The sequence below is a fragment of the Rhinatrema bivittatum genome, chromosome 4 (genome assembly GCF_901001135.1).
Source record: "Rhinatrema bivittatum chromosome 4, aRhiBiv1.1, whole genome shotgun sequence".
Lineage (NCBI taxonomy): Eukaryota > Metazoa > Chordata > Amphibia > Gymnophiona > Rhinatrematidae > Rhinatrema > Rhinatrema bivittatum.
Genome location: NC_042618.1, coordinates 429740166 through 429766350, shown reverse-complemented (window position 1 = coordinate 429766350; position 26185 = coordinate 429740166). Strand labels below are relative to the sequence as shown.

Sequence of the window (26185 nt, the reverse complement as noted above, 5' to 3'; positions counted from 1 at the left end):
GGGTGTTGTGATCTTCCTGCATGCAGTGCCCTATCCCTAATACCAGGGGTGTTGTGATCTTCCTGCACACAGTGCCCTATTCCTGATACCAGGAGTGTTGTGATCTTCCTGCATGCAGTGCCCTATCCCTGATACCGGGATGTGTGCAAGAAGATCCCAACACCCCTGGTATTAGGGATAGGGCACTGTGTGCAGGAAGATCATAACACTCCTGGTATTAATAGGGATAGGGCACTGTGTACATGAAGATCACAACACCCCTGGTGCCAGGGATAGGGCACTGTGTGCAGGAAGATCACAACACCCCTGGTGTCAGGGTTAGGGCACTGTGTGCAGGAAGATCACAACACTCCTGGTATTAATAGGGATAGGGCACTGTGTGCAGGAAGATCACAACACCCCTGGTGCCAGGGTTAGGGCACTGTGTGCAGGAAGATCACAACACTCCTGGTATTAATAGGGATAGGGCACTGTGTGCAGGAAGATCACAACACCCCTGGTGCCAGGGTTAGGGCACTGTGTGCAGGAAAATCACAACACTCCTGGTATTAATAGGGATAGGGCACTGTGTGCAGGAAGATCACAACAACCCTGGTGCCAGGGTTAGGGCACTGTGTGCAGGAAGATCACAACACTCCTGGTATTAATAGGGATAGGGCACTGTGTGCAGGAAGATCACAACACCCCTGGTGCCAGGGTTAGGGCACTGTGTGCAGGAAGATCACAACACTCCTGGTATTAATAGGGATAGGGCACTTTGTGCAGGAAGATCACAACACCCCTGGTGCCAGGGTTAGGGCACTGTGTGCAGGAAGATCACAACACTCCTGGTATTAATAGGGATAGGGCACTGTGTGCAGGAAGATCACAACACTCCTGGTATTAATAGGGATAGGACACTGTGTGCAGGAAGATCACAACACCCCTGGTGCCAGGGTTAGGGCACTGTGTGCAGGAAGATCACAACACTCCTGGTATTAATAGGGATAGGGCACTGTGTGCAGGAAGATCACAATACCCCTGGTATCAGGGTTAGGGCACAAGTTCTAGTCACATTGACTGATCAGATTACTTGTTTTGTCAAGCTACTAACTGTTTCCATTTCCCATCCCCCATATATTGTCAGTGGGAAGCTTGGTAACATGAATAAATAAGAGGGCAGCCAATAGGAATACATATTCATTCCTAAACTGACCTTAACTGACCTGAAAAGTGTCAAATTGTATCATTTTCAGTTAGTGCGCACTAACTCCCGTTAGTGCGCACTAACTCGAGTTAGTGCACACTAATCGGAAAAAACGATTTTTAACGATTTTTTAACTAAAAAATCGTGCCTAACGCGATTTTCTTGCCCTGCCACACGATTTCTATCATTAAGACGATATGGAAAACGATTCACATCTCTAGTTACAACCATGGCCAAACAGAAGGATTAAACCTGCTAAAATAAGAAAACAAAAAGAGCTGAGACTGATATCTGGGTCTTACAGTTCTTTACTGAACCTTAATGTGTTCATAGGTTACATGCATAATTTAGCATATATGAGGTCTTTATTTAGCTGCTGTGTGGCTTGGCAAGTTAGCCAGATAAACCTATATATTCTGAATATATCCAGCTATCCTAAAGTTAATCAGATAAGTTTATCCGGCTAACTTATCTCTTCCCTGTTATGCCCATTCCCCTCCCACCACTTAGCTGGATAAATACTTAGATAAATGCATACATTTTTAACTAGCTAAAAGGCAGCCACTAACCACGGCCAAATATTGAAGACACACCACTTAGCTGGCTAAGTCAGAACTTGTCCGGCTCAGTGATGCTGAATATGGACCTCTCCATGTGTATATTCTGTCTTATAAAACTCATGGTGTCACATATAAATGAAATGGGGAAAAAAGGGATGATTTAAGGGCATTCCAATGCAGGATTTGGTTTTATGTGCACAGTTTCTATTTTGTAAGCGGTATGTATGCATTCATTACCAAACCTGTCTTTCTGCTTTTACATCTGCTAATTGATTTGTGCTTTACAAAATATCACACTTGTTATTTGTCTTTAGTTTTTGGGTGGGAGTTCTGGGTGAACTAATGAATTCCTGGAGTGTTTAGGTGATCTGATGAAGGTCAAAGTAAACTGATGGAGGTATTGGTGAACTGGTGATATCTAGGGATAGACACTCATTTGAAATGAAATAGGAAATGTAATTGATATTTCTCATTTCTTTTCATTATATTTTTAAAATGAAATGGAATAAAACCCAACAAAATTTTGTTGATTTACTTCCATTTAATTTTAAAAGCATATTTTAAAAAACTTTCCAGTTCCCACCAATTCCAACCTGTCACCAAAAGAGTTAAAATACTGGGGGGCCAAGAACTACCCTGGCACCCACTTACTCCATCCGCGGGGATCAGGATGGGTAGGAAGGATGCCCACTCACCTCCTGCCCTGATGAAATCCGCATGCCAGGCAATGGCGTGACTGTCTGGTGCCGTGCTACGATGTTTAAAATGGTATCTTCTCACGGTCAGACATTTTTTTATATGGTCATACAAATATACAAGAAAATAGCATTGGCTGGGCCTGAGAAGTCGCCATTTTAAATGTCATAGTATGGAGCCAGGCTGGCTGGCGCCATTTTAAACAGTATGGCGCTGGTCAGCTGCGCCATTGCCTGGTATCTGGATTTCTTCGGGGCAGGAGGGGAATAGGCATCCCTCCTGCTCATCCTGATCCCTGTGGTTAGGGTAAGTGGAGGCCAGGGTGCTTTCTGGGCCTAGGGAGACATCATTTCAGATTTTTTTTTTCTTTTTTAATATTTATTTCATTTCCCAAAAGAAACAGAAACGAAATAAAAATTCGACAAAATTGAAATCCAGGGTAAAAAAAAACACAAAGATAAAAAACAAAACAAAACTGAAATGAAATTTTTCAGGTTGCACCTTCCTAGTGATTCCAAGAATGCACACAAGTAAGTATTGTCATAAGCAAGCATGGGCATGCTTTATAAAATACCTGACTCTGCATTTAATTCTGAATTATTATGCATGTAAAATGTACGCACATATATTTCTCAACAAAGTAGAGAAAGGATGCATTTTCTTGCATTACTGAAAAACGTGCACACATACTTTCAGGGCTGAAGTACGTGGTATTTTATAAATTGTGTAGCTGGAGCCTCAGCATTTATAAAATACTGCCATAAATCTCTGCAGGCCCACTTACGCACGCCTCGCACACACTTTTGGAAGTTGGATTCTTTATAATCACAGGGCTGTCGTACCAGCCACTGTCAGAAACAGTCAGCTGATGGTCAGGGCCCATCATCAAAATCAGCTCTGGATGGCATTCATGCTGTGCTAGGAAAACCTCTTACAGAAATGAAAGGGTCTTACCCGCAAGATGATGACAGCATCATTTGCTGCAAGCATGGAAATCTAGAATGAGAGGATTACCATGAAAAATGGCTTGACTATTGCAAACAGTAGGGGAAAGTTGAGGTTTCATCCTTATTTGTAAACTAGCAGCAGGGCCAATTCTTCCATTAGGCAAAGCTGGCGGTCTCCTGGGGTGCCAGAATTTTGGGAGGTGGCAAACACCCCCCCCCCCCCCGCAAAATACATTGAAGTGCTATCTACCCACTTTATAAGCATAGAATCACAAAGGAGGAGGGAATGAATGCTGGACAGATGTCGGGGTTGGAGACAGAGAGGACACTGAGTGGATAGGGGAGTTGTGGAGAGAGAGTGCTGGGCAGGTGATGGTGGGATGGAGAGAGAGAGGGGGGATTCTGGGCAGGTAAGGGTAGAGAGAGAGGATGCTGGGCCCTACAAACAGGGGGTCAAAGAGATTAGGGTGAAGCTGGTGTGAAGAGGAGAAAGAGGAGGATGCTGGGGGAGAGATGAGGGGAGAGATGCTGGACGGGGGGGACAGAGAGAAGGGATGCTGGGCACTGTGGTCAGTGGGAAAAGGGAAGGATTTGCAGGACTTGGCAAAGAGTGAGAGCAGGGCAAGGGAGAGGGATGCTGTGCCAATAGGGATGCTGCTGCCAATAGGTAGGAATGTAAGGCGGGGAGGAGGGTGTAAGATTGAAGGTTAGACTAGGACGCCTAATACCCTTGCACCAGCCCTGACTAGCAGTAAACGTTACTTAAAAGGCAGGCAGTAACAAATGCAAAAGAGATGTCCCACACAGCACTCACACTCTCTTCTGCACTGGATCTGGGTGAAAGAAGCGCCTGACATTCAGTGAGGGGTTTAGCATTTTGATGACTGTAGGTATTGTTGGCGCTGTGCCATTCCCCCCTCCCCCCCTCAATTATGATGAACTACAGGGAACAGAAAATCTAAGACACAGCGGCTTGGGGTAGATTCTATGGCAAAATTTTGAAAATTCTGAAGTACATTGAGAAACATTTCCATCTCCTGTATTACAATATAAAGCTTGTCAGTGTCTATATAATTTATTTTCCTTCAATCAGGTGAGGAAAAGGGATCTCAAGAATCAGGAATCTGGAATGGGAGAAGGGACAGGGAGGGAAGTTCTGGGATTGATGAAAGGGAGGAGGGGGTAGGAGGGGTTGTGAGTGTGCTGTATGATCTGTGGAGAAGGGAGGAGGGGGTAGGAGGGGTTGTGAGTGTGCTGTATGATCTGTGGAGAAGGGAGGAGGAGGAAGAATCAATCCAAGGTTCCTAGGTCTTGGGGACAGATTCCAAGATCAAAGGAGAGAAGATGTGGTTGGAGAGAGGGGTGAGGAAGATGCAAATGTCCGTATTGTCCTGTGCTCCTCTTCTCCCTTTCATCCCCTCTCTAACTTCTCACGTGTTCTGGCACACACACACACACACACACACACAACACCAATTCCTTCTCTCTCTCACACACACACAGTCTCCATTCCGCTCTCTCACACAGACAGTTGCCCCCCAGATGATCCCCTCTCATCCCCCAGTGATCCCTATAGTCCTTCTCCTAACCTTCCAAAATGATCCCCTTTGCTCTGCCTGCTTCAGGCTCACCCCCTCCTGTCCTGTTTCCTGCAGGCTGCCTGGGAGGAGAGGAGCTGGATAAGGAAGCAGAGAGCTGTTCTCTGCTAAGTGAAATTCCACACAGCTGAAATTCAGCAAATCGGGGCCAGCCTGCTGCCTCCAGAGCTTTGCCGCCCTAGGCACAGGCGTAGTGTGCCTGTTGACAAATCTGAACCTGATGAAATTACTCACCTGTACAGGGCCTTAAAAATGATTTGTCACATCTCTTACACTGACCGCAGCAGCTTCCCACAACAGCTTGTTTCCTACAGTCCAGAAACAAGAGTGAGTCGCCTTTATGGACAAGCATCCGACGCTTCAGGCTTCATTTCTCCTCCATTCGCATAGAGGACCCTCATGCTCCGCACAAAGAACTCAGAAATGAAATCTCCTAAGCCAGGCTGCGCGAATCCACTTTAATACTGAATTGTCAGTCTTACAACGGAAGCAATTTTCACACTATCTGCAGTGTGTGTGTTTGCGGTCTTTTCAAAGCAAAATTCTGCGCGGACTTTATTTCCTTCATTAAAAATGTATAAACCACTTTTTACAATAAGCACAGAGAGATGAATATTGCCATTTAAAATAGAAAATATCAAGTAAATAAATGAAATTACAAAATCAATAAATGTAACAATACCTTAAATAAATTACATGCAAGTAAAACTCAAATAAAAACTCAATAGGAAAGAGGAGAGAAATGTTGCAGGGTACATGAAGGACAGAGAAAATCCTCCAAGAGCAGGCCGATCGGTACAATGCCCAGGGCTGGCAGAAGCATTAGGCGGGTTAGGCAGTGGCTTAGGGCGCCGGAAGTGGGCAGGGCGGCAGAGTAGCCGGTAAGAGCGGCAGTTTTGAAAGGGCAGATGAGACGTGAGGAACGGAGCTTGAGGGCGTTTTTCCGTTTTTTGGGTTTCTATTTCTTTGAGGAGCTGGGGTTCATTTGTGATGAGAGAGAGAGAGAGAGAGAGAGATCACATGATGACATCACCGCCTAGGGCGGCTGGACACTCTTCCACCGGCACTGACAGTGCCTCAGTGTAGGAAGCCTGATGGAAAAGCCACATTATTTCAAAATTTGCACCCTCCCATTCACCCGCTTTTCTGTTGGGTATATTTTTGCTGAAAAAGTTTGCAAAGATGTGAAGATAGAATGTGCATGTATACTTTTCCTCCTCAACCTAAGCATGCCCCAGGAATGCCTCTTCTCAGTGCAGCTAAAAGTATGAAGCTGATGTTAGCCACACTGGGGGAGGGCCATTGTTAGATAGCCAGTCTACTCGGGTAAATTACTGTTTCTCCCATGTGAATGGCTTTGAAAATGAGCCTTTGAACAAAACACATGCTCACTTTCCTTGTTCCGAGACACGTCGCAGAGATGCTGCTGTATGCAGAGCTCAACGGGAAGGGCCTGATTTTCAAAGGCGCATGCAGAAAATCACATTTTGGGGTAGATTTTAAGAGAAGCGCGCGTGGGGTACATTTGTGCGCGCTACCCGGCGTGCACAAATGTACACCTGATTTTATAACATGCCAGGGTGGGCGCGCGCAAGGGGGTGCACACTTGTGCACCTTGCATGCGCCGAGCCCTAGGGGAGGCCCGATGGCTTTCCCTGTTCCCTCCAAGGCCGCTCCGAAATCGGAGCGGTCTCGGAGGGAACTTTTTCTTCCGCTCCCCCCCACCTTCCCCTCCCTTCCCCTATCTAACCTGCCCCCCACCCCTACCTAAATCCCCCGCCCTACTTTGTTAAACCTTTTACGCCTGGTCAGGTGTATCTTGCGTGCGCCGGGCATGCCATTCCTCGGCACAGCCGCTGTGCCGGAGGCCTAGGTCCCTCCCCGGACCGCCCCCGGATCGGCGCCACGCCCACGACCCCACCCCCTTTCCGCTCCTTCTTCAAAGCCCCGGGACATATGCGCGTCCCGGGGCTTGCGCGCGCAGGGGCAGGTTTTCGGGGTTACACGCCTAAGCTACGCGCCTAACCCTTTGAAAATCTACCGCTTTATGTACACAAGTGATTCTTGGAAAAATAGCCCTGGCGGATGCGCATGGAAAACGTTTGTGGAATACAATTTTCATGCAGACTTTATGAGCATGCGGGGAGGAGGGGTTTGCAGCGGCAGGATTTTCAAACGTATGCCTGTAAATCCATGTGCACACAAATTAACACCAGCTCTCATGCAGGGATATCTGTGACTGGGCCACAGGGAGGGTTTCCATGCACTCCTGCAAAGTTTCAGAACAGATTTATGCTCAGAAATGTATGTTTGGAAAATCTTGGCTAAAGTCCCCAAACTTTACCGTATGTGAATTGCTTGAAAATGATCTGTTAGGCAAGCTAGCAGCTATCTGTTCATGAGGAGCATGCACTTCTCCCCCACACCCTTCACTGCATTCTCCAGAGCGGGCCTTCTCATTAGCAGTGGCCTCCTCTGCTTTCTCAGGCTCTTCTCACTTGGAGACTACATCTAGTAGCCACATAGCTGGAAAGAGGACAGGCATTCGCATATGCATTATTTGTTTCTAGTGGTCTTGAGAAAGGCCACAATCTCTTGTAGCAATTACAATAGACTTCTTCCCACAGCAGACTGAGATAATAAGGAGAGGGGAAATGAGACAAGAATTAGGGAGCTGCTCCTTGAGTCTTTGGGTTGGAGTCAATAATTTGTAAGCTCAAGGACTGAGCTCTGCATTCATTCCCCAGAAGAGGTTTAGTGGGCGATACCTGAAACAGGAAGATGCTGCAGTGCCGGATGTGGTCCACCATGAAATACTGCAGGAGATTTCAGTATGCAAAGCTGGAACTTCTGCTCATGGAATGCATGTACCCCATGCTGGGTTCCTTGGAAAATTTCTATTTTAGAGTGTGTCACCAGCATCTAGTAGGTCTGCACCTCAAATCCAAACAAGCCTCAGATTCAGGATCCAATTAAGGTTTAAGCAGAAGTGCAATCAGCCCGCATGTCCATTTAGAGCTGCTAGCTGGTTCCATTTTTTCAGAACAGATCCATCCAGTCCTAGTTTTACCCCCATTGCATGGCTAGACCTGCAGTCCTGCTCTTCGTGGAGCTCCGAGTTCAGGCATGCAGTGGGGTTAAAACCAGGACTGGCTCAATCGGATTTAAGAAAACTTCAATCCTAAGTCCATTAGCTTGCCCAGTTTTGTGTCCAAGCCAAGGACTTAATTTCTTGTAACTTAATGAAAGAAAAGCTTTCACAGGAAAAATTGTGCAAGCCAAAATTTCTGCAAATGGCACTGTGGGATTTTGTTCCATAGTGTTATACTTAAGAGTTGGAGGTGTTTAAAATCATGAGAAGTCTAGAACGGGAAAATGTGAATTGGGTATTTATTCTTTCAGATAATAGAAGGACTAGGGGGCATTCCATGAAGTTAGCATGTAGCGCATTTAAAACTAATCAGAGAAAATTCTTTTTCACTCAAGGCACAATTAAACTCTAGAATTTGTTGCTAGGGGATGTGGTTAGTGCAGTTAGTGTAGCTGGGTTTAAAAAAGGTGTGGATAAGTTCTTGGAGGAGAAGTCCATTACCTGCTATTAATCAAGTTGACTTAGAAAATAGTCACTGCTATTATTGGCATCAGTAGCATGGGATGTACTTACTGTTTGGGTACTTGCCAGGTACTTGTAGCCTGGATTGGCCACTGTTGGAAACAGGATGCTGGGCATGATGGACCCTTGTGCTCACCCAATATGGCAATTTCTTATGTATGTTCTTATGACTAAAATCCCCAGCACTTTTTGTCCCAAGTTTTTTTTGCTTGCATAGTTTTTCTCTTAATATTTTTTTCTTTTCTAGAACTCGTAGGAAATGCAATCCATGAGCAAATGGTACATGCCTCCCTTAATATGTTCATGAGGAATCCCCCAGCACTTTACACTCACTGTTGAGCCAGGCACATGGTAGAAAGGAGAAGCAAGGCAAGATGCTGGTCACTGGAGTTTAGAGGCTTTAGAAAGTTACTTAAGGCATGGCTTTTTAATAAAGCATTTAGCAATTACTCAGTTGTGGCCATTGTACATTTCGGTAGCTTAATTAGAACCACATACACGGACTTCTGTCTTCATTTTATGATTACTTGTTTACTGATTATTTGCCAATAATATGACTGATTTAGCTACTGTTTATATTTTATGATTTGTAAATGTTATTTATTTTAATATAGGGCATGGTTATTTGTTTCCAAATCATTTTACGATTTTTGTTTTCTGACTTACTGCTGTAATCCGCCATGGACAAGGCTTGGGAAAGCATGTAAAAATAAAGATGATTGATTGATTTTAGAACATTGCCAGAAATTAATATGTTGGGATAAAAATTACCATTTTAATCTGGGCCGACTTTTATTTTCTCTTGGGTCTGCTGCTACTCATGCTGCAAGGATCTGAGTGAAAATGCAAGACATTGCAGCATGTAAAAATACTGAACACATGAAGGTCCTAAGTCGCGTAGGCATTTCTGTCTGGCTGAATATATGGGAAAAGAATCCGGCCCGAAGTCTTCCTTCTACCAAGTTAGAAAGCAGATGTGCTTTAGTGCAAGGGTAGGCAATTCTGGTAGGCAGGGACCACAAGCCAGTCTGGTTTTTAGGATCTTCCTAATGAATATGCATGAAATAGATTAGCAAGTAGTTGAGGCAGTGGGCATGCAAATCTTTCTCATACATATTCATTAGGGATATCCTGAAAACCCGACCGGTTTGAGGACCAGAAACACCCACCCCTGCTCTGGTGTTCAGCGCATTGACCAAGGAGTCAGGAGCATTCCTGTATTCAAGTTCCAGTCCTCTCCCTGATGCTCTGTGTAATTTTGTCTTCCTGTTATCAGATGGTAATAAGATGGTTTTTTTTGAAGACTTCATATAGTCCAAATACGCTGCAGGGATGGCCGCACACCTAGGTCCAAAGTATTAAATTTCTAAGTATGTTAATAGCGAGGCCAAATTAAAAGTGCTATTTGGTCCCAGCCATTATTCTAGAACTGGAGTGGAGGAGTAGCTTAGTGATAAAAGAAGCAGGGTTCAAATCCCACTGCCTCTCCTTGTGATCATTGGCACGTTACTTCATCCTACAGTACCTTAGGTACAAACTATCCCTGGGATTCATCATTCCACTGTAATTAAGGCAGAATAATGAGTTGTGGGGAAAAAAAAAAGGGGGGAGGGGGGCAACAGTGTTAAGCCGGCTGCATCGCAGCAGCTCGTTTTTGACCCCCCAAGCAGTTGTGGCCGCGCTGCATACTATCGTCCCCCCCACAGCGCCACAGCAAAAGGTAGTGCTACTGCCGGCGATGACGTGTAAAACATTATCACCCGCAGCAGTACTGGAATAACCTTTTTTTTTTACCCCTCCCCCCCTTTCCCTCATTTAAATCTTAACGTTGCGGTGCAGTGGTTATTGCGTGTGATAATGGCCCATCATGTTTTAAAGAATGCCCCCTTAGGCTGTGAGCCCTGTAGGGACAGGGAAAAATACCTGCTGCACATGGATGGACCTCACCTTGAGCTACCACGAAAAGGCCTGAACTAAATAAATAACCAGACGAGTTACTGTATGTTAGTTCATTACGGATCATTTGATTTCTGCAGGTTAGCCAGTGGAAGACCATAGACCTGTCTCTCTCCCAGGGAGCCCTTCAGGCCCCAGACTCACACATCTGAGCAGCAGGTGGTGCCCCCTGGGTTTATTGCTTTGTCCAGTTTGGTTTGTAATTGTGCCCTCTCTCTCTTCACAGCTCTACATGCAGACCACCATGCTAACTATATCCATGAACCTAAGTGCGTCCGTGGCGCTGGGAATGCTTTACATGCCCAAAGTTTACATCATCATCTTCCACCCGGAGCTGAACGTGCAGAAACGCAAGCGCAGCTTCAAGGCGGTGGTCACCGCGGCAACAATGTCCTCACGCCTTTCACACAAACCTAGTGACAGACCCAACGGGGAGGCCAAAACAGAACTCTGTGAAAACGTGGACCCAAACAGTAAGTGTCTGAAACCTTGTTTGCTTATTCCTGTGAGTTCTGGGAAAGCGGTGACCTTTGCTAGGCTTTAGAAGTGCATAAGTGAGACCGCACGCAGGACCCCCTGGACGTACTGGCACACAGACTCGCTGCAGGAGGGGTTCTTATACATGAAAGAAAAAGAAAGAACAGTCATCGCACTAGAAATTTTCCACCACAAATTGGTTTTGGTAAAGCATTTTCCAGGAGGCTGTCTCACAAGGAGCCGAGGAGGGGTTTGGAACTTTCCATCACGTACATATTTGGGACTTTAAGTGAAAGCCGAGGAAACGTTGTTCCATTTGCGAGCAGATGTATTGGTGAGTGGTTTCCACCATTGTTAAACGTCTTCTGTTCTTTCTCCGGTCAGTGCTGCAGATGTTTTTTGGGGGGGGGGGGGGTGGAGGGCATGGATTTCCAGTTGAAAATAAATGTTTTGTTATAGGTGTTTATTGTTTTTCTGGTCAAGCAAACAACATTGAAGTCCACGCTCATAGAGTAACAAGGTTCAGTGTATGCCCTGGAAGAAAGGCTGGCCCGGATATAGAAGGAATGCGATTGTGATGACGCAGCAGTGTTAGTGCAAAGAAACAATTCTACCCGAGCAGCAACACATTGATTATACAGAAATTACTATTAATATATTTTACCTCACTGAAGTCTAGAGGTGTAAAACCCTGATATAGGGAGATCAATCTCCAAAGTCAGTTTTGCAGGCAAATAGAAATGTATGTGCACAAATTGACTGAAAATAACCTTCCCTCAGTGTGGATAAAAGTCCATGCGGGTGTTCCCCACATTTAGGGGAGGTGTTCTGGAGGGGAGGGGCGTGTTTGGGGTGGGATTGGAGAATAACACATATAGATTGTACTTTCTGGTTATTTTCCAAAGGAAATCATTCCACACAAAAAGCCGGCGGAAATGGCTGCAGGCGCTTTTGTGTCCAGGGCGAGTCTCACAGTGAAAGGACGTGTGTTCTTCCTACTGGAAAACCGAAGCAACGTGTGCGAGTATCAAGTACCTGCAGACTCTGCCCAAAATGTGACGAAAACTGCCCCCCCCCCCGAACGCTTGGGAGAGGTGCACCGCACGCCTCTCTGGCTCTGAGGAGCTCACTTGATGTCCTCACGGCCTGTCCTCCTTTCTAAATAGGTCAGTTTTTCCCCAGAAGCGCTTCAGTTTGAATCCTTTGGGAGCTCTGCCTCCTGCAGTGCCCGTTCCCATCCAAAACCTTTCATCCTGCTGTCTGAATAATCTCTTCTCACTTGGCTGCGTTGCCTCCTCCACCTAGAATATTAACATCTTGAATTCTTTTGACTCCTGGATTAAAGGAGTTAAGAACAAAGGCCTCAATTCTTTAAAATTCCTGAGCTACACAGACCATTGGACGTTGGAGGTTATCTGTTGAGACAGATATTCAAGCGATTCAGGACATTTGGCATAGGGTTGTGTACACTTCCAAATGTCTCAGAATCCTGGCCAAAAAGCTTACAGTAATCTTCAAACCAGATCTCCAAGCAGCCGACAAGCTTCTAGTAATAAAACGGGGAAAGGATGCACTGCAGAAACCAAAGCTAACCTAACTCCCAAGCAGGTAGGTAAGGAGACTGGAAATCAACTAATTTACCAAAACTGAAAGTGAATTAGAAAACTTTCCAGTTTAGTTGTAACCTGGAAAGAGAGAGAACAGAAGGCAGAGACGCACTTCTAAAGCCTGTGCCTGGTTTCATGCCCTACAGCTCTTGCAGGGAAATGAGGGGGAAGGTCGACGAAGGTGCTAAGGTGGGACGGGGTGACAGAGGGAGAGTGAGCAAGAGTGTTGATGAACAGAGGGAGTGATGGAGGAGAATGATGGATGGAGGAAGGTGATGGGGGCGATAAATAATAGAAAGTTGATGAAGAACGGTGATGATAAACAAAGATTTGATGGAGGGTGGTGGAAAAAGGCTGATGCGGGGGATGATGGAAGTTGTTGGCTAACACTGAGGGTTGATGGAGGGGCAGATGACGGTCAGAGGGCTGTGCTGAGTGTTGGAAGACTGTTCACAGAAGTTAGAGTATGGCATAAGAAGAGAGAAATTTGAGACTTTTTAATTGCGATTCTCTACATGATTTTTGAGCAAGTTGCTTATCACCCTGTACCTCAGGTCACCTAATTATAATTGATAAATAGTAATAGAAAGAGCCCTTCTCCTGTTACCTGTTTGGAAATGCTCAGTCATTCTCATGTCACAGCTGATACACTGCAGATTCAGAAACTCACCCGAGAAACAGAGCTGTTATCATGAACATCAAAACAAAAAAGGGTCCTAAGGAATCCAAGAATCCAACATTAAATCAGATTTTGAAATGAGAATGGAGGAAAAGACCTCAGAATTAAGTTTAAACTCCCAAGGTTTGAATAAAGCTCAATAGCCCAATCATTGGTTAGAAAAGCCTCCACAAAAAACGTAGGGAAATGTGCACATAACCCCACTCGTGTCCATAGAACAACTTATCTTTTATATATATAAAAACCGTTCTTTGAGGGCGCTTGTAAACGTCTTCGGAACATTTTTTCACATAAAGCCCAAAAAAACTCTTCAAAAACTGCTCTGCTCAGACTGCTGGAGACACGTGGACAACGTTTGGCGAGCAAGCCTCATTAGAGCTGTCTGAAGAGCTCCTGGAATCAAACATCCCTCTTCGATCTGACTCGGTGAGCCTCCTACAGATATTTTATGTCAAGGACTTAGCCGAGCCTTGGCGGTTTAAGCTCAATTCTGAGGCCTTTTCTTCCATTTGGGTTTCAGAATTTGATTAATGTTGGACTCCTGGGTTTCAACGTGCAGTTCTTGGGAGCTTTTTTCTGTTTTGATTTACGCTTCAGTTTTATACCCAGAAGGGTCCTGCACTGTTATGTGTTCTAAAAATAAGTTCTGCTCATCTAATAAAAAAAATAGCCCACAATCTCCGGGGTTAGCAGTGACAGCAAGGAGCTGATCCAGTCTCCAACTTTCTTTATGTGTGTGGCAGAGCTGATATTTTCCTATGCTTTGGGCCCGTACTCGTGCTCCAGGGGCCTGCTCGTGTACCATGGTGAGAGAATGGGCCAGACTGATCCAGTCTCAATCTCCCTAAGAGTTGAGGGCTCCCTTTCCTTGCAAGCAATGGGGTAAAACCAGGACTGGCATAGCCCACCCCTGTTTTTGCATGCAGCAGCCGGGTCACTGTAGGAATATGGCACGACTCAGCGCTCCTCCAGCCCACTTTCTCATGCTACGTTGGAGATGCTCAAGCTGCCTAAAGAAACAGCTCATCAGGAATCTGTCTCATCTGCTCCCTCCTTCCTAACACCTGTGATTCACAAACAAGACAAAGTTGAGTTATCAAATGCAGAGCAGATGGCAAAAGCAAACTGCAATTTGATTTGACTAAAAAAAAACAAAAAACAACTCTTTTGTGCTCCTAGAAGCATTGAGGAAACAACTTGATAGTGTTACTGAAGCCCGGGGAAGAGGAGAAGCGTAAATAACTCTCAGTGCTCTCTCTGTGTAATTGAAATGCTGATGCCTTGTCAGCATTAGGCGTGTTGTGTTGTATGCCTCGTCTGTTATGGGCGTTGGTGATATGGGGTATTAGTGAAGGATGGATTCACGTGAGGAGGCACACGATGCAGGCCCCAGGAAACCCTGGTGAAAGCTAGGAGCAGAGAAGCTGGCCCAGTAAGAGCCGCTGGTCTGCTGTCTTCAGAGTAATCTTAGAAGTGCCTGCTTAGTCCATGGGTGAAAACAAATTGGGGAAAACGGAGAGGAAGATGTCTAAATCCCCCATTGAAAGGCACTAAAGTGAGATTGGGGGAGGGACAGAAGAGTCCATTTCTCTCTTCTTTTTTTTTTTTTTCTAAATTTCCCTGGTGCCATTTCATCTCACTGTGAAGAGAAGCTATTACCCCTCTTCCTCTCCCAAGAGTTTGCCAGTGCTGGTATATGCCAAGCCGCAGGGGTGAGCAGATGATGAACCGGGAAGCTTGATTGCCAGGAATGATTCCGAGATACCCGTGAAGCAGGATGAAGAGAACAAACACTTGTTCACCCGGGCCTCACATTCACCCATGCACCGTGCGGTACAGAACATCCTCGACCACCTGCACCAGGTATGGAGAAGCGTGCGACACACACACCATAAAAACCTGCGGAAATTCTGAAATGAGCTGGGCCCTAGGTGTCCTCCGCTTCAGCCGATGTGAAGTTTTGCTCTCTGGGAAAACGAATGCCTCAGCTTTGCCTTGTGCTCTTAGCTGAAGAGATACCACTTCGTCTGCATTAATTGGATTCACCTCAATTTGGACAATAGGCAAACCCTGGCCTGCTATCCTGGAGGTCTGTACACATTCACCCTTTCACCCCTTGGGATCCTGCCAGGCACTTGTGACCTGGCTTGGCCACTGTTGGAGACAGGATACTGGGCTTGATGGACCTTTGGCCTGTCCCAGTATGGCAAGTCTTATTTTCTTATATACTTACAGCAGGCTTGGCTAAGTTCTGCAGCCACCACAATAAGAACTGGGCACTTTTTAACATGGCAGATTTAATGCCAGCCCCGAGTCAAGGGGAGGAACCACACAAAGCAGCAACATGAAAAATAAAAAGTCTTGATGGCGGCCAGCTTAGGGAAACGGATGCTCAATTTACCAGCATCCGTTTTCCTAACCCGTGGCTGTGCACAAAGCCACGCCTCCTGGGTGCCCAATGCCAAGGTCGAGCTAGGGCCGCATCCTTTTTAGCGCAACACCTCATTACCATACTGCATCAGGCGCCTAGGAGAACGTGTCTGTGCGAGTGTTAAAAAAAAAAAAAGGGCGCCCAGTTTGGACGCATGTTTTTACACGCAGCTTATTCCATCGGCCCCTGATTGATCAAAGGCTGCAAGACAACAGTATGATGCATCTCTAAACTTGTTGCTAAGAAGCAGTCTGAAGTGGAAATGAATGTTTCTTCCAGGCATGGGTGTTTTAGTCTCTGAAAGCTGCTAATGTATCATGTATTTATTAATAGCTCCTACAAAGTCCTCCGTTGCAGTGCAACCTTCCCTCACACCGGGTCAGCCCTGTGGCTCAGTGCTGATTGCTGGCATGTGGCAGACCTGGATCGGATTCCTGAGCCTGGTTTCTGCTCCCCAGGCAGGCTGCAGGTGGGGATACTGCCTGCGGAGCGAGAGAGTACTAGTCCTTGCACGACAGCGACACCTAGCTGCTAGACTAAGGGTACAGATGTACCAGGTTCCAGAGGAAGTCATGGACTTTAGCTCCTGACCAAGGACTACAATAGCAGAGGCAAGCGGGAAAAGGAGGATTATTTATTTTTTTTTTAAAGAGTCGACTCCTCATGTAGTTGCACATAAAGAGGTTGGAACAGTGCAAACCAGGAGAACTGCTTTTCTCCCTGGAATGCATAACTTTGGACAAGTGACTGTTGCCTCAGGTCCTCACTCTGTAAGTCTGTATGTAATTTGTTGTAATGCCCCCCTAAATAATGATGCTCTTCAACGCTGAAATAAAATGACTGCTCCCATCCGCTGTACTGACCACTGATTTCCAGTGTCTTACTGTGGATTGGTAACTGATTAAAAAAGAAATGGTCCGGAAAGTAGGACTAAATGATCAGTTTTTCCAGTGGAGTACTGGGACTAGTATTGTTTAGCTTATTAAGTAACAGTCTGAGGGGCTGACGCAATACAGTGCGCTCAGCACATCTAGCGCTCAGTAATTAACGCCTGCCTGGAGCAGGCGTTAATTGCTGAGCACGCCTTACTGCTTTTCTGTACTGCCTCCTTCTTAATATCATTGCGATATTAAGTAGGAAGAAAAGTGAAACTAAATAAAGTTAAAAAATAGAGAAAAAAAACCAAACCACTGGCAGTCGGGTACAGGAAACAGACGCTCGACTGACAAGCGTCTGTTTCCTGAACCCCCTGGCTGTGCGTCGTTTAGGAAAACTGACGCCGATAAACTCGGCGTCTGTTTTCCTAACCGGCGGACCACCGTCGCCGATTGGGTTCGCGTTAGCAAGGAGGCGCTAAGGGCGAGCAAGCAATCCTAGCGCCTCCTTACTAACGCGACCCCCCTAATTTAAATATTGCAACTAATGTGACCCCCTAATTTAAATATTGCAACTAACGCGACCCCCCCCTAATTTGAATATTGCATGGCGTCCCCCCTTGGGGGCGCCTGGAACGCGTTAAGAAAGCAGGCGCTGACTCTTCAACGCCCGCTTTCTACGCAAATTTACTGCATCGGCCCTGAAAAAGGGAGCAATGAGTGTGAAGGGATCAGATCTGCAGATGACACTAAAATATTAAAAGCAGTTAAAACACAAGTAGATGCGAGGACCTGCAGAAGGACTGGGAACTGGGTATCTTTTTACTATGAGACCCCCGCAGAATAAAGAATAAACTAAGAATTTCATAATGCCTCTCTACTGATTCATGGTGTGATCGCACCTTGAGTTTTACATGTTTGATATTTTTATGATTCTTTTCTCTAAATCGCTAAAGTCATTGGGCGTTGGATATCATTTTATGCCTATGATGTATAACTGATTTTTACAGTTAGTTGTGGAGGAACAGAGTACAACCTTTTATTAATGGCTGTTTGTCTAAAGTAGCTTTTTTGTATCAAATAAGTGGCCTTAAATTCAAGTGCAGTAAGACAGAGATATTTTGGGTAGGTCTTCCTAGGTGGGGGACGGATTTTTCTGTTCAGCTGCACTGCAAAGAGCTGGTATCAGTGGGGGACGTTCATGGGCCTGTGGTTGCATTCTGAGCTTTCCATTCAGGACCAGGTTTCTTTGCTATAAAGACAGCATTCTTTTATTTGAGGATTATTCATCGGATTAGATCCTTTTTCTCCCATGGGACCTGAAGGCAGTAGTCCAATCTTTACTAGTAGTGACAAGGATTGACTACTGCAATTTGGGGTTTTTTTTTTCCTGGGTTTACCTAAGAAGCTTCTGTCACGCCTCCAGCTCATTCAAAATGCTACCACTGGGCTGAGTGGGGGTTTGAAAATGTCAGATTCAGTGAGGCTATTTCTTAAAGAAGTACACTGGCTTCCAGTTCAGTTTTGAATCCAGTTTTAAGTTGTTGGTATTATTGTTTAAATCTTTGCACTATATGGCACCCTCTCGTTTTGTATCATTGAGATCATTACACTCTTCTCAAATGGGCTTATTATGGGTACCTGGGGCTTCTGAAGTGAGATTAGAGAGGAATGGGGATAGAATGACCTTTGTGGCCGCCTCTAAACTCTGGAATCAAAATCCTCTGGAGATCAGATCTGTTGCTGACTTGCTTCAGTTTTGTGAGCTCTTGAAAACATGGCTGTTTGTGCAAGCTTTTTGTTAACTGAGTGCATATTAAATGTGTTTATGTCCTCCTGACATGTAATTCATTGATTACTTTTTATTATTTCTTATGTTTATAGTTGTTGCTTTATTAGTGATTTTATCTGTTTATGTTAGGTTTTTAATAGTTGTATGCTCTCTTTTTTGTTAATTGCATTGGCACGGAGATGAAATGCGAACAATAAATCAAATGAAAAATAAAATAAATAAATGCAGTTTGGTCACCCCATCTTAAAAAAGCAGAGCAGAACATGAAAAGGAGCAGGGAAGGGCAACAAAAATGATAAAGAGAATGGAACGGTTCCCCTTTGATGAGAGGCTATGCAGGTTTCATATAAATAGAGAGATATATAAAGATAAACATTTATCTCTCTATATATATATATTCTATTTTCTGTAAATAGTCATGTTGTTAAGCATTTATATCTATAATATTACCTTATATAACTATTATTTGTACCTAGCTAGTTATCTAATCAAGCTGTTATACTGTATCAGGTCATCATAAGGCTAGTCTTAGACCACTCGTTAAGAGTCGTTATATGTAAACCGATGTGATATGGCAAATCGAATGTCGGTATAGAAAAATAAATAAATATATGTACATAGAGAGAGAGAGATACATATCTATTTTCTAATTAGCTGAGAGGGGACTTGCTACAAGTTTATAAAATCAAGAGTGGAGTGGAACAGATAAATAGGGGGATGGCTATTTACCCTTTCCAACAGTACTAAAACAAGGGGACACTCCATAAACCTGTAGCCGGGCTTTGCTACTGCTCCTAAATAATCCCAGGAATTTTCCAGCTGGACTGGGGTTCTTCCCACTGCCTATGCCTCTCCTTTTTGTGGGATATGTCTAAGGTATAAATCTCCCTCTGAGCATGTGCAAAGGGTCTTTCCCCGTTTTCTCTCTGGTGGACTGATCAAGAGGGGACTTTCTGCTTCACAGTGGTCCGGACGTAGTCTGAGATTTATTTTATTTATTTATTTTTAACTTTTATATACCGATCTTCTTGTATAGAATACAAATCAAACCGGTTTACAGTGGAACAAATAACTTCGCATGAAAGTGTTACATAGAACCATTACTGGATCTCAAGACGCAGAGATTTGAGGAGTTTTGATAAGAGAAGATATTTGAAAGTGAAGAGTTATTTTGTCTGCGGTGGGATTTTTGGACCAGTTCCCGATAGAAGGGCAAACCCCCATCTCTGGAAGGACTGAGTCTTTGGGGGGGGTTCGACCTGGGATTTGGAGTTTTTAAAGACGACTTTGCAGCTTTGAAGATGTTTTGAAAGTACCTGTTTTTAAGGCAGGTTGATTTTTTTCCCCCAGGTTGCCCTTGCTAGTTAGTGCTAGTTGTGTGGAAGATGACTATCCAACCCTCCAGGAGGTAGGAATTTTTGAGGTGGACACTGGTTCACTTACACAAGGAACAGAGAGTAGATGTGGCACCATGGATAAAGAAACCACTGATTTTGTCATTATGATTTGTTTTCTCTTGTTGGTTATGATTTTTGCCATCATTTTTAAATGTAAAAAAAACAAAAAAAAAGGAATTTCAGTTGACAGCACTTTTGGACTCTGTGGCTTATTTGTGTATGCTTTTCCTACCAGAAGACGTCTCCCACTGTGAGTACACTGACCAATTTGAGCAAGTTGGGATGAGAATTGATGCCAGAGACCGTGTTACCCACCATAGCACCTGGGGCCCAAGAGGTTAAACCTCCCCTTCACCAGATGAACCCCGGTGTCCCCAGGGGCACTTGTGAGACATATTTGAGAGTAAAAGAGGTCTAGGACTTTGAGGAGCATCCTGGGGAACTGTATGACCCCCCCCCCCTTCTTTCAGTACATCCCACCAAGGAGAAGTTACAAAACTAACAACCAGCAAATTCAAAACAAATTGTAGAAAGTACTTTTTCACGCAGTACACAATCAAGTTGTGGAATCTGTCGCCAGAGGGAGTGGTGAAAGCAACTAACATAGTGGGGTTTAAAAGATCCTGCAGGAAAGGTCCGTAAACAATTAAGAATGTGCTTTTGTTAGTGTAACCCCGTCTCAGTTAGAGGATTCCTGATGCAGGGGCTCAGCAAAGTCCCACTGCTGTTTTTACTCTCCCAGACCTCTAATACTTTCTTGTACCAAAACTTCAACCCTGGGAGCCGAGGTTCCTCGGAAGGGAAGAAGCCTGAGGCTCTGGGGCCCTTGGTGTGGTGGGGGAATAACCAGGCTGCATAGTTTCTCTCACTCTCTGATCAATGCTCACATTGAGAGGGTCTGCTGATCCAAAAAGGCACACTTGAATAAAAGTGTAAAGTCCAAGGTTGGTGTTCAAATAATAAAAAGGTTTACTTCAACTTAAAAAGGAGTATCCATACTAGGATTCCAAAAATCATAAACAGGATTAGAAAAAAGCAAATCAAAACTATACTTGTCTCCTTGTCCATGGTGCCTTTGTTGATGACACTTCTCTTAACTGTGTCCTGGTCAAAAATGTCTTCCTCAATAAAGGTAGGTAAGGTCTCCTCTGGTTCCAACACACATCAGGCATGATGGAAAAACTTTCCCCAGCTTCAAAGAATCTCCAGAGTATTTTTTACAATGCTCAAAAACTTCAATCTGTCTTCCACATCGCTGATAACTGGGCACAGGATGCAAAAACAGTGATACAGTCCTTCCTTCTGGGGGGGTCCTCCCTCTCAGTCAGGAGCTGACCCAAAATATGAAAAATCCTCAGAACTACTATTCTCAAAAAAACCTCGTCATTTGAGGAGACTAGGAGTGGGCAAACTATGGCCTGTGGGCCAAATCCGGTCTATTACCATGTTTCATCCGGCCTGCCTATATCTAAAAAGTTAACATTATGTGTGGTCCGTGCCATGTGTCAGGCAAGAAGAGGACCTGTCCTGGGCTTGCCTGACTGTGGCACCATGGAGTGAAGTGCTGGCGGGCTTCCCAACCCCCGCCAGCAAGAAGAGTGGGACTGTGGATTGACTCCCTCATTCCCTGTCCTCCTCCCCTCTATCAGGGATCCTGGCCTGCCTCATGGAAAAGTTCTTCTGCAGGGAAATGTTACTTGTTTTGCAAACATTTCCTTTTTAGCGGATATATATCTTTAAAAGCTTTAAAAAAAAACCAGTAGTGCAGCAATCAGCAGGGCCGTAGCTAGCCTATGGCCACAGCCATAGGCGCCAGATCAGAAGGGTGCCGCCAGCCACACTGGGACAGAGGCAGATCAAAACCTCTTAAGCAGCAGCATGGCTGCTACAGCTTCCCTCCCTCCCAGGACTGACGGTGCAGGTGCAGTGTTAAGCGCACGCGAAACAGGCAGAGCACGCAGACGCCTCAAAGAAGCAGGTACTGCTGCCTGCCTAAGAGGACCCCGGGTAGTCTAGTCAGCGCCAGCATGCCGATACCGGGTGTCCTCCTGCTATTTCTATTTTCGCATTATGGTTATGCATATGAGTCTGGATTGCAGTGGTTTCCAGTTTAGTATGTCCGCACCTTTCTGTTTTACACTTTATGACCTTTTTATTCTTATTTGATGAGGGTCTGTCTGTGTTCTGCATTTTTAACCGAGATGAGGTAGTCTGCTAACCGGGCAAACACTTTGTACCTCATGGGTTGAAGGTCTTGCTGATTTTGTTAGAGGTTGGGATCCATTATTGAAGGGGCTCCTTGGGTGCTAAATTGATGGTGCTTACCCCACCCCTGTCCCTCATTACAGTCGATAACTTGTAATGTGGCCTCAGCACAAAAAAGTTTGCTCATCCCTGGACTAGGCCTTGGGAACTTACTCAAAGTCTCTTCTCAAAATATTCTGCCACCAAAACTTTTTATGCTTAGTGGAGTTCACCTTCCTTCTGAATATCTCCTTCCTTCTCACTCTGACGCCAACTTTCTGCCTTACTGCGCATGCTCAATGGCAATTTATCCTGCTGAGACTCATCACAAAAAGACCGGTAGCTTTGCGAAAAACCTTACTTAAAATAATCCCAAGATGACCACTGGGAAAATATTTGTGCAGGTTCTAATTCCTGCCACCTTAGAAGCAATTGGAATTTCCTGTCTTATTTTGTTTTTAAAAAGAAATGAAAGCAAAATGAATACAATTTTGTTTTTCATGTATTTGGTTTTAAAATAAGCATTGCCCTCACTGCAAAAAAATGAAAAAAAAAATGTCCTGGGCCTCTCCTGATCCCCAAAACCTCTCCCCCCCCCCAGGCTCTTTCCCCAGGGCAGAAGCGATCACAGTCACTCCTGCCCCGCTGGTGTGGACCCAAGGCCAGCACTATTGTCTACTCCTTCCCCAGTGGCTTGTGCCTGTCCTAGGCTTTATGGTTCCTGTATTAATTATGAGATCCACATTCAGTGCCATTTAGCTGGATAGGTTTCGACTTGTCCGGCTAAGTGGCATGTTTTAAATATTTGGTCACGGTCAACGGCCGCTAATTAAATACTTATCTGGCTAAGTGGCGGGAGGAGGATGGGCATATGATGGAGGGCTTAAGTTATCCGGCTAACTCTAGTCGCTGCGCAGATGTGTTCTAAAGTTAGCCGGATAAACTTATCCGGCTTACATTAGGATAGCCTTATATATTCAGTGGTGTGGCCTTGCCGCTGAATATATAGACTAAGTTAGCGAGCTCACTTTCCCAGCCACAGTCTGAATATAACTGAGATGCATATTATATTAACTCTGCTGTGATGCAGAATCCTCAGTGTCAGTGGTGCTTTTCTTTTTTGTTGTCCAGCTGGTAAGTGAAAACAAACCCATGAAGCTATTGGCATAGGCCTGATATCTTCTTTGCCCAAGATACAAACCAGATGGCTTCTGTGATTAGTCTGGGTGCCTCAGAACCAGCCCAGTTGATAGGGTGAGACTCTGACCTCATCAAATTTCCTGCAGCTGCTTATGGAACTATTCTCATGTTTTATGGGTTGGTTTGGCTTTTTTTGTTTTTTTTTTTTATGGGGGCAATGATCAAAAGTTGTAATGCAGATAAATGCTTATTTGCCAGCTTAAAAGCAAGGTTCCAATATTGCTCTTCACCCACACACACACACACACACAATGAAGGTAAAAGTATGCTCTGAGATTGGCACCGATGTTTTACGGCCATAAGCATGTATTGTGAATAGTGCATGTAATTTTACACACATGATCCATAAAGTCTAGAGGATGTGAATGAAGAGAGAGTGGCTTGTGGGAAAGACAGCTACTACCTGGAGATAATACCCTTATTCAATAAACATACACACAGTTAATGCGACTCCAACATTGCTCTATGCTTCAACGGCAAGAGGAAATGTGGAAAAAAGGATTTGCATTCACAAAAAAGCGGGGAGTAGTTTGCTTGTTACGGCGGTTACTACCCCAAACCAAATAAGCCTGATACTTCACTTTCAATGCATATCCATATCCAGTGTAGCTCTCTGCTTCAACGGCAGGGGGGAATGAAGAAAAGATGATTTTATATTCAGACAACAACCAACAAGGACTGAATTACACAGTCTGGGTAAACAAATAAGCATGGGGGTAGCTTGCTTGTTACGACAGTTAATACCCCAAATCAATTAAGCCTGATACTTCACTTTCAATACATATCCAGAGTAGCGAACAAAGAAAAGTGGATTTATATTCAGATAACAACCAGCAAGGACTGAATTGCACAGGCTGGGTAAACAAATAAGCATAGGTGTAGCTTGCTTATTGCGGCGGTTACTACCCCTAACCAATTAAGCTAGATACTTCACTTAGAAGCAGTTCCAGCACTGCTCTCTACATTAATGGTGGGGGTAGAAGGGAAATAGAACCAAAGGTTACATTAATGGCGGGGGTGGAAGGGAAATAGAACCAAAAGGTTACTAAAGGCCAAGAGTAATAGATAAGTATGAGAGAGAAAAAAAAAAGTGTGGGCCATTTGGTCTTCTTCTGCCGTCATTTCTATGTTTCTATGATAAAAGAAGTAGGGACAGATTGAGAGAGTGAAAGTAATCCCAACACATACTTTCATGTGTGTACTTCGCACCTGCTTCTTCTGCAGAGTAACATGGGTAGAAAAGTCTCTGCGTTTCTGCGCTGGCCACATGAAGTTTAATGTGTGCCCATGGGCCTGCAGCTCCCCGTAGAGTTTCAGTGTGGCCTTCCCTATGTTTAAATATCTCTTCCAAGATGTAGGGCCTGTGCAATAAAGATTAGCATGTAAAACTGCACGCAGTGCACGGGAGCACAATTTGCAGATCTGTTCATTCATGTCAATAGTTACTTAGGCCTTCTCTATGCAGCTAAAAGCACACATAGGCTTCTATAAGGTGCATCCTTTTAAGAAGTTAAGAAGAGACATTCTCCATGGCTATTTCGATTAGGCAGGGCAGCAGCACACACAAGATTTGGGGGTTCATATTCATCCAGCTAGTTAGCCAAATAAAACTATCCAGCTAATGTAGCCTGTATATTGAGCTATCCTAAAGTTGGCTGGATAAGTTATATGGCTGAATATCGGAGTTAGCTGGATAACGTATCCGGCTAGATCAGCTCCTCCCAGTTATGCCCCTGGAACACTCCTAACATATCTGGCCAAATTTTAGCTGGATAATAAGTTATCCAGCTAGAATTTAGCTGGATAAATGCCCAAATATTCATTTAGCCAGGTAACTTCTAAGTTACCTGGTTAAATGCTTCTGAATGTGTTCCTTTAAATTTCCAAAGCCGTTTTACCCTGATCGACCATCCGCACAAACTGCAGGTACAAAGTGCAAGTCCACGTTTCTAAGGTAAAGTACTCAGACAGCATCTCTTAGAAAAGCAGCAACAAGGTCTGTGTGCAGCTTGCAACAGCACAAGCCACTGAAATGCACCCCCTTTGATGCCCGGAGGGTTTATGAAAGTGAATGCTTCTACACAGCACAAAACTGGTGACTCCCTGTATGGAGCGCTCCCCTTCCTGCCCTGCCTTCGGTGATCCCCAGCACCAAGGGGGGCAGCTGGGGTTCCAAAGCCTGTGACTGCATGGTGGGCAGCTGATGGCAGAGTTGGGCGCATTTCACGATACATGCAAACGCTGGATGTGTACAGCTGGACACAGCAAGGACTGGCAGTGCATTCATTTCATTCCAAAACACACTTGCAAAACCTTCACATCAAGGTTAGCAGAAACCCAAATCATCACAGCTGGAACTATTCATTGATGTGAAAGAAAGCAGACTGTAAAATTTATACTCGTATGGCTAAATCCATGAGAGTTTAGATGCATGGACTAGGTCATATCTGCTCAAGTTACAGGCCAAAATTCTTTAATTTGTAAATTCAACTTGGGCCTGATTTTCAAAAGCATTTACATGCTTAAAACTGGGTTTTACATGGTGTAAATGCACTTTACTCATGTAAGTGGGCTTTTGAAAATTCCTATAATATATGTCATTGTCAATAGGTTTTACCCGCATTAAGTGCACTTAACATAGGTAAATGGCTTTTGAAAAGTGCTATGACAGGGTGTTACATTTACATGAGTAACTCCTTTGAAAATTCACCATTACTGTATAGCGATTACAGAATACAAAGCTCAGGATGTTTTCTTTTTGTTTCTGATATCTGACCTGCATTGACCATCAGTAATAGCATCTGAAATCCCCCTTGAGGACTTTTATCTTTCACTGTTGTTCTCTGGTCTGCTTTGCCCCAGGCTCAACTAATATTATTTTTTCTGGTCTGCCTTTTATAGCTGGTCCCTCACCATGCGGAGGGTGG

The 26185-nt window shown here is 44.6% G+C and overlaps 1 protein-coding gene across 3 annotated transcripts in view; it reads left to right on the top strand.

Moving 5' to 3' along the window:
• GRM7 (glutamate metabotropic receptor 7) overlaps positions 1-26185 on the top strand; it is an 827253-nt gene that overhangs the window by 739352 nt on the left and 61716 nt on the right. For 2 of the 3 annotated variants that reach the window (XM_029601454.1, XM_029601456.1), the window contains exon 9: positions 10783-11341. In XM_029601454.1, the coding sequence (XP_029457314.1) occupies positions 10783-11100 (318 nt within the window). In that variant the 3' untranslated portion in view covers positions 11101-11341. Of the gene's footprint in view, positions 1-10782; positions 11342-26185 lie in introns of those variants that run through there. The other variant, XM_029601455.1, reaches the window with a different exon arrangement.